Below are 17,720 nucleotides of genomic sequence, written 5' to 3'. Positions count from 1 at the left end.
AAGTCTAGTCAAAGCTATGGTTTTTCCAGTAGTCATGTATGGATGTGAGAGTTGAACCATAAAGAAGGCTGAGGGCAGAAGAATTAATGCGTTTGAACTGTGGTGTTGGAAAAGACTCTTGGGAGTCCTTTGGACTGCAAGGAGATCAAACCAGTCAATCCTAAAGGAAATCAGTCCTGAATATTCATTGGAAGGACTGAAGCTCCAATACTTTGGCCACCTGATGCGAAGAACTGACCTACTGGAAAAGATCCTGATGCTGGGAAAGATTGAAGGCAGGAGGAGAAGGAGACGACAGAGGATGAGATGGTTGGATGGCATCACTGACTGGATGGACATGATTTTGAGCAAGCCCCGGGAGTTGGTGAAGGACAGGGAAGCCTGGCCTGTTGCAGCCCATGGGGTCGCAAAGAGTCAGACATGACTGAGCGACTGAACTGAACTGAAAAAGCAAATGGCACAATTATACCACTGGAGGGTTGATGTGGGGTTTAGATGAGTTAATGTGTGTAAAGGTAATTTGGAATCTCTTAAGATCTAAGCAAATGTAACTCAAGTGTTCTTATCCTAAGGTTTAGGGACTCAGCACACAGGATATTTTTGTATCGTTTAGAAAGAGGTGGTGGGGTGGGAAGGGGTGGGAATTCCCTGGTGGCTCAGACGGTAAAGAATCTGCTTGCAATGCAGGAGACTCAGGTTTGATCCCTGGGTTGAGAAGATCCCGTGAAGGGAATGGCTACCCACTCCAGTAAAAATTCTTGCTTGGAGAATTCCATGGGCAGAGGAGTCTGGCAAGCTCAGCTCAGTTCAGTTCAGTCTCTCAGTCGTGTCCGACTCTTTGCAACCCCATGAATCACAGCACACCAGGCCTCCCTGTCCATCACCAACTCCCGGAGTTCACTCAAACTCATGTCCATCGAGTCGGTGATGCCATCCAGCCATCTCATCCTCTGTCGTCCCCTTCTCCTCCTGCCCCCAATCCCTCCCAGCATCAGAGACTTTTCCAATGAGTCAACTGTTCACATGAGGTGGCCAAAATACTGGAGTTTCAGCTTTAGCATCATTCCTTCCAAAGAAATCCGAGGGCTGATGTCCTTCAGAATGGACTGGTTGGATCTCCTTGCAGTCCAAGGGACTCTCAAGAGTCTTCTCCAACACCACAGTTCAAAAGCATCAATTCTTTGGCATTCATCTTTCTTCACAGTCCAACTCTCACATCCATACATGACCACAGGAAAAACCATAGCCTTGACTAGATGGACCTTTGTTGGCAAAGTAATGTCTCTGCTTTTGAATATGCTATCTAGGTTGGTCATAACTTCCCTTCCAAGGAGAAAGCGTCTTTTAATTTCATGGCTGCAGTCACCATCTGCAGTGATTTTGGAGCCCCCAAAAATAAAGTCTGACACTGTTTCCACTGTTTTTCCATATATTTCCCATGAAGTGATGGGACCAGATGCCAGATGCCATGATCTTCGTTTTCTGAATGTTGAGCTTTAAGCCAACTTTTTCACTCTCTTCTTTCACTTTCAGGGTCCAGGCAATTACAAAGAGTCGGACATGACTGAGCAACTAACACGTTGAATTTAGAAAAAGAGGCCACTTGGATGGAAGGATTCTTGAATTTCCTTCAGTAGACTTAGAAACGGAGAGGGCGATGGCAGCCCACTCCAGTACTCTTGCCTGGAGAATCCCATGGATGGAGGAGCCTGGTAGGCTGCAGTCCATGGGGTCGCTAAGAGTCAGACACGACTGAGCGACTTTCACTTTTCACTTTCATGTATTGGAGGAGGAAATGGCCACCCACTCCAGTGTTCTTGCCTGGAGAATCCCACGGACGGCGGAGCCTGGTGGGCTGCCATCTATCGGGTCGCACAGAGTCGGACATGACTGAAGCGACTTAGCAGCAGACTTAGAAACGGGAGTTCTTGTGGGCGGACTCTTTGGAAATTGGCCCCGCCCACCTCCCAACCAGCCAATGAAGAAGGGGCACTGAAACTGGGCGAACCAATTAGAAGCAAGAGTTCCTCTGGGTAGATCAGTAAGAAAAAAGCTCCCTTCAGTGGCTCACAGTTCCGTGAGACGGCCCTGTGAGGCAAAGAGTTGAGGATGGATTTCTTTGCTCACTCTTGGCCGGTACCCTTGTGCACTTCTGTAAGGAGCATACCTACCTGGAATGGAGATGGTGGACAAAGGCCTGGGTCTTACCCTCAGAGAGCAGGCAGCCTGAAGCCAATGTCCTCTGCTAATGAAAGAACAGAGAACAGATTCAGGCCAAGTCCTGGGGTGAACCTGGGGGAGGAAGATTCTGAAGGGTTCAGAATTTAGAAGGGTTGTTAAATCTAGAAGGGTAGCTTGAGTATCAGATTAACAAGTCATTTTTTGTTTCTTTTTTAAAATATTTATTTTTAATAGAAGGATAATTGCTTTACAATATTGTGTTGGTTTCTGCCATACATTAATATGAATCGGCCATAGGTATATATATGTCCCCTCCCTCTTGAACCTCCCTCCCACTTCCCATCCCATCCTATTCCTCTGGGTTGTCACAGAGCACCGATTTGAGCTCCCTCAGTCATATAACAAATTCCCACTGGCTACCTGTTTTACATATGGTAATGTATATGTTTCCATGCTACTCTCTGTTCATCTCACCCTCACCTTCCTCCACTATGTCCACAAGTCTTTTTTCTATGTCTGCATCTTCATTGCTGCCCTGAAAATGGATTCATCAGTACCATTGTTCTAGATCTCATAGACACACACACACACACACACACATATATATATATATGTTAATACACGATATTTGAGCTCTTCCCCAGTGGCTCATTGGTAAAGAAACCGCCTACAATGTAGGAGATGTGGTTTCAATCCGTGAGTCAGGAAGATCCCCTGGAGAAGAAAATGGCAACCTGCTTCAGTATTCTTGCCTGGGAAATGCTATGGACAGAGGAGCTTGGCGGGCTAGAGTACATGGGGTCACAAAAGTGTTGGACAGGACTAAGTGACTAAACAAAAACCACAATGATGTGTCAATGCAATATTTGGGACATATTTATACTGCTGCTGCTACTGCTGCTGCTAAGTCGCTTCAGTTGTGTCTGACTCTGTGCGACCCCATAGACGGCAGCCCGCCAGGCTCCCCCGTCCCTGGGATTCTCCAGGCAAGAACACTTGAGTGGGCTGCCATTTCCTTCTCCAATGCATGAAAGTGAAAAGTGAAAGTGAAGTCGCTCTGTTGTGTCTGACTCTTCTCGACCCCATGGACTGCAGCCCACCAGGCTCCTCCATCCATGGGATTTTCCAGGCAAGAGTACTGGAGTGGGGAAAAGTATTAGTCATTTATCTGAAATTCAGGTTTAACTGGGCATCCTCTATTTTATCCTCTATTTTATCTCCCACACACAATCCTAGAGTGTGTGTGGGAGGCAGTGTCAGAAGGTTGCAGTTATGACATGGCATATGGTGTCCTTGACCAACAGATGGACTTTGATAGACCAGATGTGGCTTTGCTTTGGTGCAGGAAGCTCTGAGGAGCACCAGTTGATAAGGACACCAAGGGCCAAGCTGGAATCAACACCAGGTTTGCCAATTCTTTCTCTAGGCAGAATATTTGCCATCCCTTCCTCCAGCACATCCCTGGGGTTCTCCATTCCGCTGTGCTGGCAGGAGAGGGGAAGGCAGGGAGCAGCAGTTCTCTGGAGTCTGAAGGTCTGGAAGGAGACAGGCTCAGCCACACGGAGAGCTGACCCTGCTTTCTCTGCATCCCAGCTTAGCCTTGGTCCAGAGACCTGAACACTGGCACCATTTCTGCATTTGGAGTTGACTTCCTCTGCTTTCCCTTTGTATCTTTTTTTTAAAAATTAATATTTTTACTTATCTGGCTGTGCCAGGTCTTAGTTGCCGCATGTGGGATCTATCTTCGTTGTGGCATGTAGGATCTTTAGATGTGGCATTTGAACTCTAGTTGTGGCATGTGGATCTAATTCCCCCGACCAGGGATTGAACATGGGCCCCCTGCATTGGGAGCATGGAGTCTTAGCCACTGGATCACCAGGGAAATCTCTCCCTTGGTGTCCTTGGTTGGATTATTTCATCTCATCCTCACCTCTCCCCACTCCACTTCTGCTTCTGGTCACTTGGAGATGCCATCAGACTTGGCAGTGTCTGCAAGAGTTTGTGCAGAAGCTTCCTCTCACCCCCACCCCCACATCCACCCTGGGCTTCAACCATGCCTTTGGGCGGGATATGTCTGTTTCCTAGAAAGACAGTGTGTTGCCATGGTTAGTACCTGGGTAGCAGGAAGCTCAGTTCCCCATCTGCCTCTGAAGCCTACTCATAGATCGCAGAGCACCAAATTCTATGATCTTCAGGAATCCAGGGGCCTATGCACCTCCACAATGAACTTGCTGAATATTTTTACTTTCCAGGACACATCTTGAGGACACTTTGGATGCTGTGAAGGCGGGCGGTTTGCCATGTGAGAAGGAGACTGAGGGGGAAAGGGAAATGAGAAAGGCAGGGCAGTTTATCGGAAAGAGAGTATCCACAGCAAGGGTATCAAAAGAGTGATGGCAGGAGAGTGGCTTTGGAGCAGGAATCCCTAAAGCATGAACCAAAATCACCTACATCCAAAATAATACTCTGGAGACAAGTCCATTTATTTATTCGATATCATTATTTCTTCCTCTGGTGGGAGTGGGGGTGGAGGTGGGAAGGAGTATTTGGAACAAATAATAATGGCTCATGCTTGCTGAGAAATTAACATGTACCATGTATGTGCTATGTGCCTTACATAAATCATCTTATTGTATCTTTTCAGCTGCCTTATGAGATAGCTACTCACACAAGCATTTTTATTTTACAGATGAGGAAGGTGAGACACAGAGAGATTATATCACTTGTCCACAATCACAAATCTAACAATGGAGCCAGGGTTCAAATCTGGAGAGTATAGCTCCAGATCTTCGGCCCTAAACACTATATTATCCTGCTTCAAGTTCAAATTTATAAAACGGAATTCTTGGGAATTCCCTAGCAGTCCAGTAGTTAGTTTCATTTCAAAGGGCACGGTTTGATCTCGGGTCAGGGAACTAAGATCCTACTTGCCAAGTGGCCCCCCCACCAAAGAAAAAAAACTTAGGTATATACATTAAAGTCAATTGTAGATGTTGGTTTTTTAAAATAGAGTTCTTGAACACCTGCATTAAATCATCTGGAGACACTTGTTAAAAACTCAGATTCCTGAGCCCTACTCCAGACCTACTGGATCACTAAATATATACTAGGATCCAATGTTTAACAGGAAAACAGAGAAACTTCCCTGGTGATCCAGTAGTTAAGAATCTGCCTTGCAAAGCAGGGGAGGAACTAAGATCCCACATGCCTCATGGCAACTACACCCGTGCACCGAAGCTACTGAGCCGGCGCACCGTAACTAGAGAATCCAGGCACCACAATGAAAGATCCCCCGTGACTTCAGGAAGATCCCTTGTGTCACAACTAAGATCCACACAACCAAATAAATATTAAAAAAAAAAAAAAAAAAGGAGGAAAACCGCTCTAGTTTTTCCCAGATTCTGGCTCTCTCATTCCCTCCCTCCCCATCTTGGTTGAGCAGGTTCCTGACCCAGCTAGTCCTTTCCATAGATCCTCTTCAAAGAGAGCTACTTCCCCCCTTCCTGGACCGGGGCTCATTTCAGGTTCACAGTGCCTCCTAGCCCTCCCAGAGTAGACAGGACTTCTGAGGAACCCATGCTGGGGCCGTCTGGCCATTCCTTCCTCCCTGTCAGGAGGCAGCAGCTGGCCATGGAGTCCTCTTCCGGATCAGGACCCCTTGAATCAGTCAGGATATGTGGACCCGGAAGAGGCCCCTCTGGGCCTCAGTTTCTCTTTTCATAATACGAGAAACAGTCAGCTCTGTCTCTGCCCCTTCCTCCTCCCCAGGAAGTGTGCAGAACACAATACAGATATTATCAGAAGGAATTCTGGGCTCCGGAGAAAAGTGCTAATGGAGTGATCGACCTCCAAAACCCACAATAATAGGTATAATCAGAGGAATAATGAGGATGTGAGATTAGCTCAGGAGAACTGAAGAGGATGCATTTCCCAGAGTTGTGAGGACTTTAACTGTGATAATTTAGACTCTTTATTGACCTCTGTGCATTTTAAGCTGAGAGTCAATTTTAGAAGCCCTGACTTTCTAGCAACCCGTTCTTTCTCTGGAAGAGAAATTTCCTCTTTACAACACAGATGGATGTGGTCTCATCACATTCAAGAGCATACCTGCCTTTCTAATTCCCTGTACATACGCACACATGCCATGCTCCTAAGGGACTAGAAGAAGCAAGAAATTTTGTGCAACACAGACCTGGGTTTGAATCTATCTTGCCTTTTTTCACACTCTGTTGACCTTTGCAAATTAACCAATCTCTGAGTGTCTGCCATTTAAAAATGGGACAATAGGGGACTTCCCTGGTGGTCCAGTGGTTAAGAATCCACCTTCCAATGCAGGGCACACAAGTTTGATTTCTGGTCGGGTGGGGAACTAAGATCCCACATGTTGCTGGGCTACTAAGCCTGTGTGCTGCAATCACAACTAGAGAGCTAGTGTGTTGCAAAGAAGACCCGGTAAAGCCAAAATTTAAAAAAAGGCGGGGGGGGGGGGTGTCAATAATAATTCCTGCCTTTTCTGTGCTGTCCTGTGCTTAGTTGCTCAGTCATGTCTGACTCTTTGCAACCCGATGGACTGTAGCCTGCCAGGCTCCTCTGTCCATGGGGATTCTTCAGGCAAGAATACTGGAGTGAGTTGCCATGCCCTCCTCCAGGGGATCTTCCCAACCCAGGGATCCAACCCAGGTCTCCTGTGTTGCAGGAGGATTCTTTACTGTCTGAACCACCAGGGAAGCCCAACTAGACAATTAATAGCTGTTCGATTTTATCAAGTGGTGGGGGTTGGCTGTACGGACGTAAGTGGACATGCATGTGTTCTTCACACGGGTTTCACACTCAGATGCTGTCATAGCCACTAGGTATACACAAGCCTGTCCTGCTGCAGGACAATCACGTGAACATTCCCTCCCAAATGCTTTCTGGCTCAGAGTCGTACCGTCAGCTCTAACCGTCATCATGGTTCACTCTTCTGGTTTGTTTTTTACTCACAGCAGGGCCCAGGGGACTTGCCAGGAACACAATAAAAGCCTGGCCAATCTGGCCATGTGCCCCACTTCCCTTCCACATAAAGGCCGTCTAACCTCGAGGCATCTGGCCTGAAAGGTGGGGTCAGGACCTGTTTGGCATCTGTGGCTTTGCTTAAAAGACCTGCTAACAGGAAAGTGTCTGGTTCCTTTCCACCCCAAACAGGAAGGGCCTGCCTCTGTCCAAAGGACAGGGCAGCCAGTCACTCACAAGAAACACACCCACCTCCAGGCTCTGCTCTGGAGTGTCAGCCTAATCTTTGTGGGAGGGAGTTTTGCTCTCGAGGAAGGTTGGAGGTCTGGGGCTCCAGGGACCCCTCCGAGGGGTGGGCGGTGGGTGATGATGACACCTGGCACAGAGCAGGCCTCGAGTCTTCAACGAATACTCACTGAGCACTTACTCTGTGCTCCGTGGGGAAGTAGGAAAGTCCTAGACGTGTTTTTTTTTTTTTTTTTAACATGGTTCATTTTATGCCGTGTGTTTTTTTAAAATATAAATTTATTTTAATTGTAGGTAGATATGGTTTTTGAGATTCGGGAGTTTGTAGACAAACCATGCCACTTTTTTTTTTTTTTTGCCTTTTATTTATTCATTCAATACAAGTTCTCCCTCTCTCACTCTCTCTCTCTCTCTTTCTCACACACACACACACATTTTTTTTGGGTGTTTACTGTTTCAGGTGTTGTACGAGGCGCCGGGGGTGTTCAGAGATGAACAATGCAACCTAAGGACGAACAAGTTGGCCTCTAAGCAGGTAGGCAAGCCTTGAACTGTGGTACAGTTGAGTTCCACAGGATTTCGAAAGTGGCAAAGGATCCCTGTCGTCTGGTTTTTACTCTGGTGGGAGTAATAACCTCTCCCTGCTTCCTCTCTTGCCCACTAGTCTGTTCTCCAGATAGGAGCCGGAGTAATACTGGTAAAACAGGTCAGATCCTGTTAACACTCTGCTAAATGGCTCCCTCTACTGGCTTCCCTTCTCATCTTGAGTAAAATCACAGTCCTTGCAGGGTCCTGCTGCTGCTACTGCTGCTAAGTCGCTTCAGTCGTGTTCGACTCTGTGCGACCCCATAGACAGCAGCCCACCAGGCTCCCCCGTCCCTGGGATTCTCCAGGCAAGAACACTGGAGTGGGTTGCCATTTCCTTCTCCAATGCATGAAAGTGAAAAGTGAAAGTGAAGTTGCTCAGTCGTGTCCAACTCTTCGCAACCCCATGGACTGCAGCCTACCAGGCTCCTCCATCCATGGGATTTTCTAGGCAAAAGTACTGGAGTGGGGTGCCATTCTATTCCAGTGCTGGAAGGGTTAGGAAGCCAGACTGGGTGGAGGCAACTTAGAAACGACCAATAACAAGAAGACTCTACCAGCCATATGCTGGAGGGATGAAGGGAAGGAGCCCAGGAGCCAGGGTCATCGAGGGAAACTGGGTCTCTGGAGAGACACCCTCTGTGGCAGGCAGAGAAAGGAGGGGATGAGGGAGGAGAAAGAGCCCTCAGAAAGGAGTCTTAGCCACTGGACTACCAGGGAAGTTCTATCCTCCCTTTTTTCTACTACCTAATTTCCCACCTAGATGGTCACTAACCATTCTAACTGGAAGCTACTACCTAAAGGAAACTCTGAAATTGAAACCAGCCTGCAGTATTCAACTCCCCAAACGAGGACCCGAGGAATGGATCAGGCAGAAACAGACCCAGTACTAAGACCTTCCCAGATACATTCTGCTAAATGCTGATGTGTGAAAAGCACCTGCTGTCTTCCCTAAGCACAGTGTGCATGCTAGTCACTTCAGTCGTGTGTCTGAAGTGGGTGCCATGCCTTCCTCCAGGGGATCTTCCAGACCCAGGAGTCAAAACAACATCTCTTATATCTTCTGCATTGACAGGCAGGTTCTTTACCACTCGTGCCACCTGAGAAGCCCCCTAAATATACGAAGAATCTGCCGGGAGATACACAGAGTGAGGATTAAAGTTTGTTGCAGATAATCATCCTCAGGCAAAAGCCTGGAAGGCAGGAGGGTACAGGAGTCGATCTTGAGTCTGTTGGCATTAGAGAAGAACCCCTGGAAAGAAGCCCCAGAACAATGTGGAGCTGGGAGGAGTTCTGTTTCACAGAGTTCTCTGACCACAGACACTGTACGAAGAGTTTGGCCCAAAGGCCTGGTCGTGAGTTCTGCTTCTGTTCTTCATTGACTGTGTGAACATGGTAATGAATTTCACTTTCCCAAGCTTCAGTGTTCAGTCTACAAAATGTGCGTAACAGCATGTCTATTTCACAGGGCTGTCCAGATTAAATGAGATAATGGATATATATAAAAAATTAAATGTCACTCCTTTGATTAGATTTCTCAGAAATTCCCCATTGTTTTAAATTTAACATCCAAACTCCTCCACAAGGCACACAGAATCTTCAGAATGTAACTTCTGCCCACTTCTTTCACTTATCACCATTCCCCACCCCTGCAACTCTGCAGACCAGCCAGACTGAATCACTTAGAATTCCCAGAACTTTGCTCTTCCCTGGTGTTTGCAAATAATAGTCCTTTCTGCCAGTTCCTGATATACAGCCCCCAGTTAATTCCTGTTTTTTCTTCAAAGCTCAGTTTAGAAAGCATCTCTTGCAGGAAGCCTTCTTTCATCACCCCTCTACCCTTCACGTGGGCTAGGTGCTCTTCCTCTGTGTTCAGAACACCCTCTGCACCCTCCGATTCTAAGACATTCAGTAGTTGATCGGAATCACAGGTTTTGCTGTTCCTCTTCTGAGAAAGCAGTTCCTGGAGGACAGGAGTTGCCCTGCTTCCTGTTTCTCTATCTCTAGGCCTTCTAGGGCCTGACACCTAGTAGACCTCAGGAGATGGCAGCTGAGAGAAGAATGCATGAATGCAATCATGCATGGATCATGGTACAAATGAAGGGGTCCATGATGAGCAAGTTTTTGTATATCCATCTCTCTTTTCTTAAATTAGACTTAAAAAATAATTTTAATTGATTAATTTTTGGCTGTGCTGGGTCTTTGTTGCTTGCGAGCTTTTCTCTAGTTGAGGCCCGCAGGGGCTACTCTCTGGTTGAGATGTGTGGGTTTCACGTTGCGGTGGCTTCTCTTGTTTCAGAGCACAGGCTCTAGGGCACTCGGGCTTCAGTAGTTGTGGCACGTGAGCTCAGTAGAAGTGGCTCCCCAGCTCTAGAGCAGAGGCTCAGTAGTTGTGGCTCACAGGCTTTGTTGCTCCTCAACATGTGGGATCTTCCTGGACCAGGGGTTGAACCCGTGGCTCCAGCATTGGCAGCTGGATTCTTTATCACTGAGCCACCAGGGAAGCCCTATCCATATCTTAAAATACTTCAATTCTAAAAAAATTTGAAAAGAGGAAGAAAAACCTAGAAGTCCTGTCCTCTGCTTTCCCCACCAGCAATAACCCAATTCTCTCCTCCCTGACTTCTCCTCCAGGTTATCTTCCTCGATCTATAAACTGAATGGCTACATCATTTTTAGTCATGAAAGAATTTTTACTCCTGGGACTTCCATGGTGGTCCAGTGGTTAAGACTTCGCCTTCTGTTGTAAGGGGTGCAGGTTCGATCCCTGGTTGGGGAGCTAAGATCCCACATACCTCGTGGCTAAAAGACCAAAACATAAAATAGAGACAATGGTGTAACAATTCAATACTTTGAAAATGGTCCACATTAAGAAAAAGTCTTTCAAAGACAAGAATTTTTTTTCCTTCAACCTTGCTTATTTGGACCTGTCTAATGGCACCCCACTCCACTACTCTTGCCTGGAAAATCCCATGGACACAGGAGCCTGGTGGGCTGCAGTCCATGGGGTTGCTAAGAGTCAGGCACGACTGAGCGACTTCATTTTCACTTTTCACTTTCATGCATTGGAGAAGGAAATGGCAACCCACTCCAGTGTTTTTGCCTGGAGAATCCCAGGGACCGGGGAGCAGCAGCAGCAGCAGCATAGAGCTCTGTGGCCCTCCACATCCAGAGCTGAGCTCACATTTACTGCTAGTATAATGAATAAAGATGACGTCTTGCCTCCTTTTCTTACCTGAAGGCAATAATTCTTTTTTTTCCCCCTTTACAACAAGAATTTATCATCCAAATATTAACAGTAATGGGAGCATTTTTCTTGAGTCTATGGTCACAGTGGTCTCTAACACTATTTCACAAGTACTTTTGTCCATCTGTTCTCTTGTGTGATCCCAATCAAGATGACCCTTTAGTGCCTGAGAGTGCTTGAATCATTGGACTGGTCTTCCCATAGTTCTTATGGAATGGCACATACAATAACATCAGAGCAAAGACATACAAGTTCCATATGCCATAGATGCCAGTGAAAAAGGCACTATTCACTTGCACTGTGACATTGCCCCACTTCCAATGACCTTCAGTCATCTAATGATGAAGATGAAGTCATGGCAGCACAGGCCAAGGTGATAAGCATGAGGAACTTGAACTTGAAAATTAGCCCTGAATTCTCCCGCCTGGTTTTGTCCATATGTTTCCTGATGAATCTGAGGTTCTTGCTTTGTTGGGAAATAATTTGGATACAAAGTGATATTTGTATAAAGAAGTGGATTTATTTAGAAAGAAACACATTCCACAAACAGACTGTGGGCCATCTCAGAAGGCAAGAGAGCCCTGAAGGGAGTAATTCTGAACATATCACTCCACCTCCAGACCAACGTGCTCCTCCTTCTGTTTCCTATCACAGTGAATGACTACCTATCCACCTGTTAAGTGTGGAATTTACCCAGGACTTCTCGCTTTTTTCCCCACTCAAACTGGTCACCAAATCTTGCCAGTTCAACTACCTATGTATGTCAGGGATCTTTTCACTCACCTCCATCCCCATAGTTAAAACCTAAGTCCAGGCCACTATGATCCCTCACCAGAACTATTCCATTGGTCACCCAATTGGTTTCTCTGCTTTTAGGCACCTCTCATCTCCATACCGGAGAAGGCAATGGCACCCTATTCCAGTACTCTTGCCTGGAAAATCCCATGGATGGAGGAGCCTGGTAGGCTGCAGTCCATGGGGTCGCTAAGAGTCGGACACGACTGAGCGACTTCACTCTCACTTTTCACTTTCAGGCATTGGAGAAGGAACCCACTCCAGTGTTCTTGCCTGGAGAATCCTAGGGACGGGGGAGCCTGGTGGGCTGCTGTCTATGGGGTCGCACAGAGTCGGACACGACTGAAGCGACTTAGCAGCAGCAGCAGCATCTCCATACATTCTTCCTATTGCAGCCTGAAAATGCAAATCTGATCTTCCTTTAAAATCATCTGGCAGGAGGTACCCACTACCTTCAAGATAAAGAGCAAACTTTAATGAACTTTACAAGATCTCAGCTCTTTACCCCTCTACTCTTCTGGCTTCATCTCCTACCACACTCCCCTTGCCGGTAATCTTCAAACATATTGAATCATTTGCTTCATAGCTAGTGAAAAGCACTTTTCCCTTCTAGAGAAGTGATTGGCTTCTAGTCATCATCTATAGTTTGGCTCAGATATCACGTCGCCTTTGGAGAAGGTGTCCTTGTGTGCTCTCTGAGCTTTCACAGCCTCATTTCACTCTGGAGAGCTCGAGCCCCCGCGAGCCCTCTCTATCCTGTACAACAGAATGGTCAGACCCACGGGCAGTGGTGTCTGGTAACCGGGATCCCAATTCCACATTGGCCATTTATCAGTTGTGCGACTCAGGGCAAGCGAATTTTGCCTTCTTGTCTGTAAGGTGGGCACAGTATTTCATTAGTCGATTGTGAGAATTAAATGAGATGATGGAAGGTGCCTGACAATTCGAATTAGCTATTATCCTAGAATTGAAAACTAAAGCTCGATTCCTCACCCTGACACATCCTCAGGGTTCAGTTTGTGTGTGAATTCCGCGCCCCGCCCCCTCCCCCCCCCAATCTTTTGGCCTCGCAGCATGTCACATGGGATCTTAGCTCCCACACTAGGCATCAAACTCGCGCCCCCTGCATTGGAAGCGCGGAGTCCTAACCACTGGACCGCCAGAAAAGTCCCTTGTGTGTTATTTTAAGGCAGACGTTTGTTCCAGTATCACCTCGTAGTCTGTTCCTCGACAAGGTAGTTAACGGGGAAGCGACTTGGTCCGTCAGGACTTTCCGTCTGGGAGCAACTTCCAACGCCCCCAGGTGGTTCAAGCAGTGCGCAGCCCAAATCTACTGAACTAGGGCATACCATTAGAAATCTGATAGAACGAAAGGCCTTTTCTAACCATATAACCTATGTTTATAAGGCCTCTTCTCTTTCACTTCCTAACCTCGAATTCTATCAGATCAAGTGAGAAACAGGACTATAATCAGGACGGACCGGGTAGGCTCAGCTTCCGCCCCCGTCCCGATCACGGCGTTGATACTTCCTCTCCTCCATTCCCTCTCAATAATGGTACCGTCCACGGAGGGGGGAACGAGAAGGGATTCTGAAGTCCTCCGAGTTCGGAGGGCGGTCCTAGCACAGAGTCACCCCTCGAGTCGCGGCGCTGTCGTACCGCCCACTGTCCTCTGATTGGCTGCCGAGGCCCCGCAGTCGAGCCCCGCGCGCCGCGCCGCCCTCAGTACAGCTCCGGCCGCCGTGCCGCCTGGCGCTCGTATACCTTGTTTTCTGCGGGCTGTGGGGGCTTCGCGCCGCGGCCGTTAGTCATGTCGGGTAGGTGACTTCTTCAGCGAGCAGCGGCAGCGGCGAGAAGGGGCCCGGCGGGGTTGGGCCATTTTCCCGCCCACCGGAGGGCCCCGAGGGAAGCCTCCGGCCCTGAGGGAGGCTGGGGTGGGGGGGCGGCCGCGGCCGCCGCCATGTTGGACTGAAGGGACGCACGCTCCCAACGCTCTCCGTCTGCAAGTCTCGGCGGGAGCGTCTCGAGCCCCCAGTCTCTTGACCCAGCCCTTGGAAGCTGAGGCGACGTGCCGCTCCCGGGGGCGGGTGTGTGAATCGGGGTGGGGGCGGAGGCCGCTACGCCATCGTAGGGGCGGGGGGAGCCCGTGATTAGAGCATCAGCCGGAGAGAATCGGTGCTTGTGGTTCTCCGCTTCGCCTCAGATCTTTCAGCGAGGCCTCAGGCCAGTCGTCTCGCCGTCTCGTCCCTCAGTTTCCCCATCCGTGAAGTGGAGCTGGGCCTTCCTGACTCACCCATTCATCAGGTGCGGGCCTTGATGCTCTGGGAGCCCTTTTTAAAAGGATGTTGCCTGACACGAAATCCTACATGTCGTCATTCATGTAGTAGCCTCCCGGATTCGAGTTGGGGGTGTTTGCATCTAATTCAGCTTCCAGTTCACCCTCCTCTGTCATCTTTTCAGACCCTCTAAAGTTGTCTCCTCACGAGCTTGAAAGTGAGCTTTGTCTGTTATTAATGGGCTCGTGTAGATGCTTGTTGCATTTACGTTGAAGCATACAAACGAAAGGAAACGCAGTCTTCCACCAAATGATAAATGATACACTTAAAATTATACAGGGACCCCCCGCCTCCGCGCCCCAGCCCCCCGACTCGTTGTGTGGAGGAGACAGGCCTTGGTCTCATCAGGACAGCCCATTTAGATCCTGCTAAAGCAGAATATATAGTCTGGGAGGTGGATCTGCTCTTTTTTTTTTTTAATTCAGACTTTAAACTTTTTATTTTGTATTGGCGTATAGCCGATTAGCAATGTTGTGGTAGTTTCAGGTGAACAGCAAAGGGACTCAGCCATAGATACACATATATCTATTCTCCCTCCAACCCAGATCTGCCCTTGATTTAGCACTCTTAGGTGCCGCACAGGGTCCTCTGTCGTTGGGTACATCACAGGCTGCAAAGACAGAAAGACAGACTCAGCTTTCCACTTAACTAGAAACCGTCACAAGAGTTAGATACTACTATTGAGGTGGAAAAGCAGAACACGTACCCGAAAGCCATGTGATTGGGATGAAAATGACTGCTGGCAGAGTGTTTTACATTTTTTTTCCCAAGGGAGAACCTGTTGATAGTAAAAAAAAAAAAAAAAAAAACCAATCCCTTTTCTCCAAGTAATCCAGTTTTGCAGAAGGGTGGAAATGTGTGACAAAAAGAAAGCAGCGGGCTAAAAGGAGACCATGTTAGCAAGAATGGTTGGACCTGGGAATGAAGAACATTCCTTAGATTAACATGGATGTTAAGTCAGATCTTTTGGGGAAAGGGGCATTTACCTGATGTAAGAGGGTATTAATTGCACAGAATTAACCTCTTTAATTCTTGCTCAAGTGAGAAGTAATTTCTTACCCCAAAGTAGATGTTGGGATACATTTAATTAGGTGCATAATTTGGAATGAAGTTCAGTAAAGTTCCACAGAAGTACATGTAAACACACTCTAAGGAGGGTGTGAAACCTCTCTATGATTTAAAAATGATTCTCCTACCTTCATGGAGAAATTTACCATTTCAGTGCATATAGTTCTCATTAGGAACTACTGACCTGTCTTATTTTTAATGTGATTATTGGTTTAAAACAGTGGCTTATTTTTGTAGGACTGGGTAGCTTTTATGGAAAATTAAATTTTAGAGGTATACTGTTTGCAAAATCCATGATTTTCAGTATGTCATAATAGTGTGTGAGCTGGTTAATGCATTATTACTGATCTTCAAAATCACCAAGACAGTACACATCCTTGTTGTTTTGTAATTTGAGTGTTTTTAATATTGAAATTGACTTTCATGTCAAAAAGAACTATTTAATAATTTGCTTGTTTCTACATTAAGTCAACTAAATTTAGAATTAAGTTCTACTTAGTGTTAGATAATATTTGTACATTTTGTAATTTGGGTATTAAAATAATACTTTTGACTTGGTATAAAATAGGAATGATGTTTTTCACTTATTCTTGAATGTTTAAGTTAATAAATTTAACAGCAGACTCCCTCCTAAACAACTAATAACATTCAGTTTATGTAAATCCGTTAAACATTCCAAACTGTACTTAAAAATTTATTAAATTGACTCAACCACTCTAGGTGCCTGACAAGACAGATTTACAAATCTAGTAAAATAAAGTGTGTACGTAATCAACAATTAAGTCAGAATTGTAAATATTGTGAGTCAGACTCTCAGATAAATATTAGTTGACAGCTTTGTAGTTACAAGTCAAATCTGATATCACTTATACATATAAAAGCTACAAAGTCAAGATACTTTTTGGCAGTATGGCAGACTAAGATAACTTGCAAATATTCTGTCTACAAATAACTAAAAATGCGGGAGCTTAACATAAAACAAAGGGCGGGCTTCTGCTGCCAGAAGTGAAGTAGAAGCCAGCATGGTAGGCATAGAGCTAACTTGCTGTTCCCTGAAGAGGCGGGTGTAGGTCACAGTATTCAGAGAGTTGGAGTTTATTGCTCAAGTAACTAAGCACAGGAGATGAAATATTCAGACCTTTAGAGCCTTGTAGTGGGAACTGAGACTCTTGCATAAAACCTGGATGTTTAAAAGACTGTATCTTCAGTGAAAGAATGAACTAGAAAAAAACCTTTGTATCAGCATAGGAGATAACAAACCTGGGCCTTGAGTCTTTTTCGAAGAATTTGTAACCTGGGACCTGGGCTTTATAGTTCAGTGTATATTTAGACTAGTTATGAGGTCCAGGAAATCTTAAGCCAAGAAATTTAATGTAAAAGTTGGTTCTAGACTGGCAATAATAACCTTGGGGTTCTTAGTAGAAACAAATGAAAACCTTTTCTGAGGAAATTTCAGAGCGTGGGTCACTAGGAATTTTATGGGAAAACCTTGCAGTTCACAGTAATACATTGCAGAATTCTGGGAAACAGCTCACCAAAATGAGAGTGACAAATGGCATTTGAACCCCAAATTAGATGGTTTGGGCAAGCGTATTATAGGTTTAAAATTATTAAAAACTTAAAAAGGAATCAGCCCTAAGACCAAGACTTTAAAAAAAATTTAACATAGATTTGAAAAGAACCAAGTGTAACTTGTAGAGGTGGAGAAAGTGGCTAAGTTGAATCGCAGATAGACCTAGCCAGAAGAAATAACTAGGGAGGTAGAAAATAGATGGGGTTTAATAATTACCCAGGATTCAGTTCAGAAGGTTAAAACGAAGAGTGAGAGATTAAGAAACATGGGAGGGACTGTCCCTGGTGGTCCCGTGGTTAAGACTTGGTGCTTCCAATGCAGAGGGTGTGGGTTTGATCCCTTGTTGGGTAAGATCCCACATGGTCTGGAGTGCAGTCAGAAAGTTTAAAAAAAAAAACATGGAAAGTAGATTGGGAAGCTCTGACATACATCTGAGTTTGAGAAGGAGAAAATGGTAATTGATAGTTGAGCATTTTCCAAAATTGATGGATCAAGAAGCAGTAGTCTCAAACATGAGACATAAAAGTCAGTTCATACCCAGGTACATAAATGTGAGACTACGGATTTATGAAATACCAGTAACAGACCTATCAGAAGAAATAGGGAAATGGTAAGATTGGTAGATTTCTTAAAAGTTTTAAGAAGCCGCTAAATAATGAAGTGATCTTTGAAGTTTAGAGGAAAAATAATGTATGAC

General features: G+C 46.1%; 1 protein-coding gene across 1 annotated transcript in view; it reads left to right on the top strand.

The window, feature by feature from the left end:
- Nucleotides 1-13,650: 13,650 nt before the first annotated feature.
- Nucleotides 13,651-17,720, top strand: part of TAF15 (TATA-box binding protein associated factor 15) — a 30,061-nt gene continuing 25,991 nt past the window's right edge. Inside the window, exon 1 of the mRNA XM_027519852.1 lies at nt 13,651-13,863. Coding sequence (XP_027375653.1) covers nt 13,857-13,863 — 7 coding nt within the window. The 5' untranslated portion in view covers nt 13,651-13,856. The remainder of the gene's footprint in view (nt 13,864-17,720) is intronic.

This window comes from Bos indicus x Bos taurus, chromosome 19 (genome assembly GCF_003369695.1).
Source record: "Bos indicus x Bos taurus breed Angus x Brahman F1 hybrid chromosome 19, Bos_hybrid_MaternalHap_v2.0, whole genome shotgun sequence".
NCBI lineage: Eukaryota > Metazoa > Chordata > Mammalia > Artiodactyla > Bovidae > Bos > Bos indicus x Bos taurus.
The sequence above is the reverse complement of the archived record's forward strand: the minus strand, read 5'-3'. Positions and strand labels throughout refer to the sequence as shown.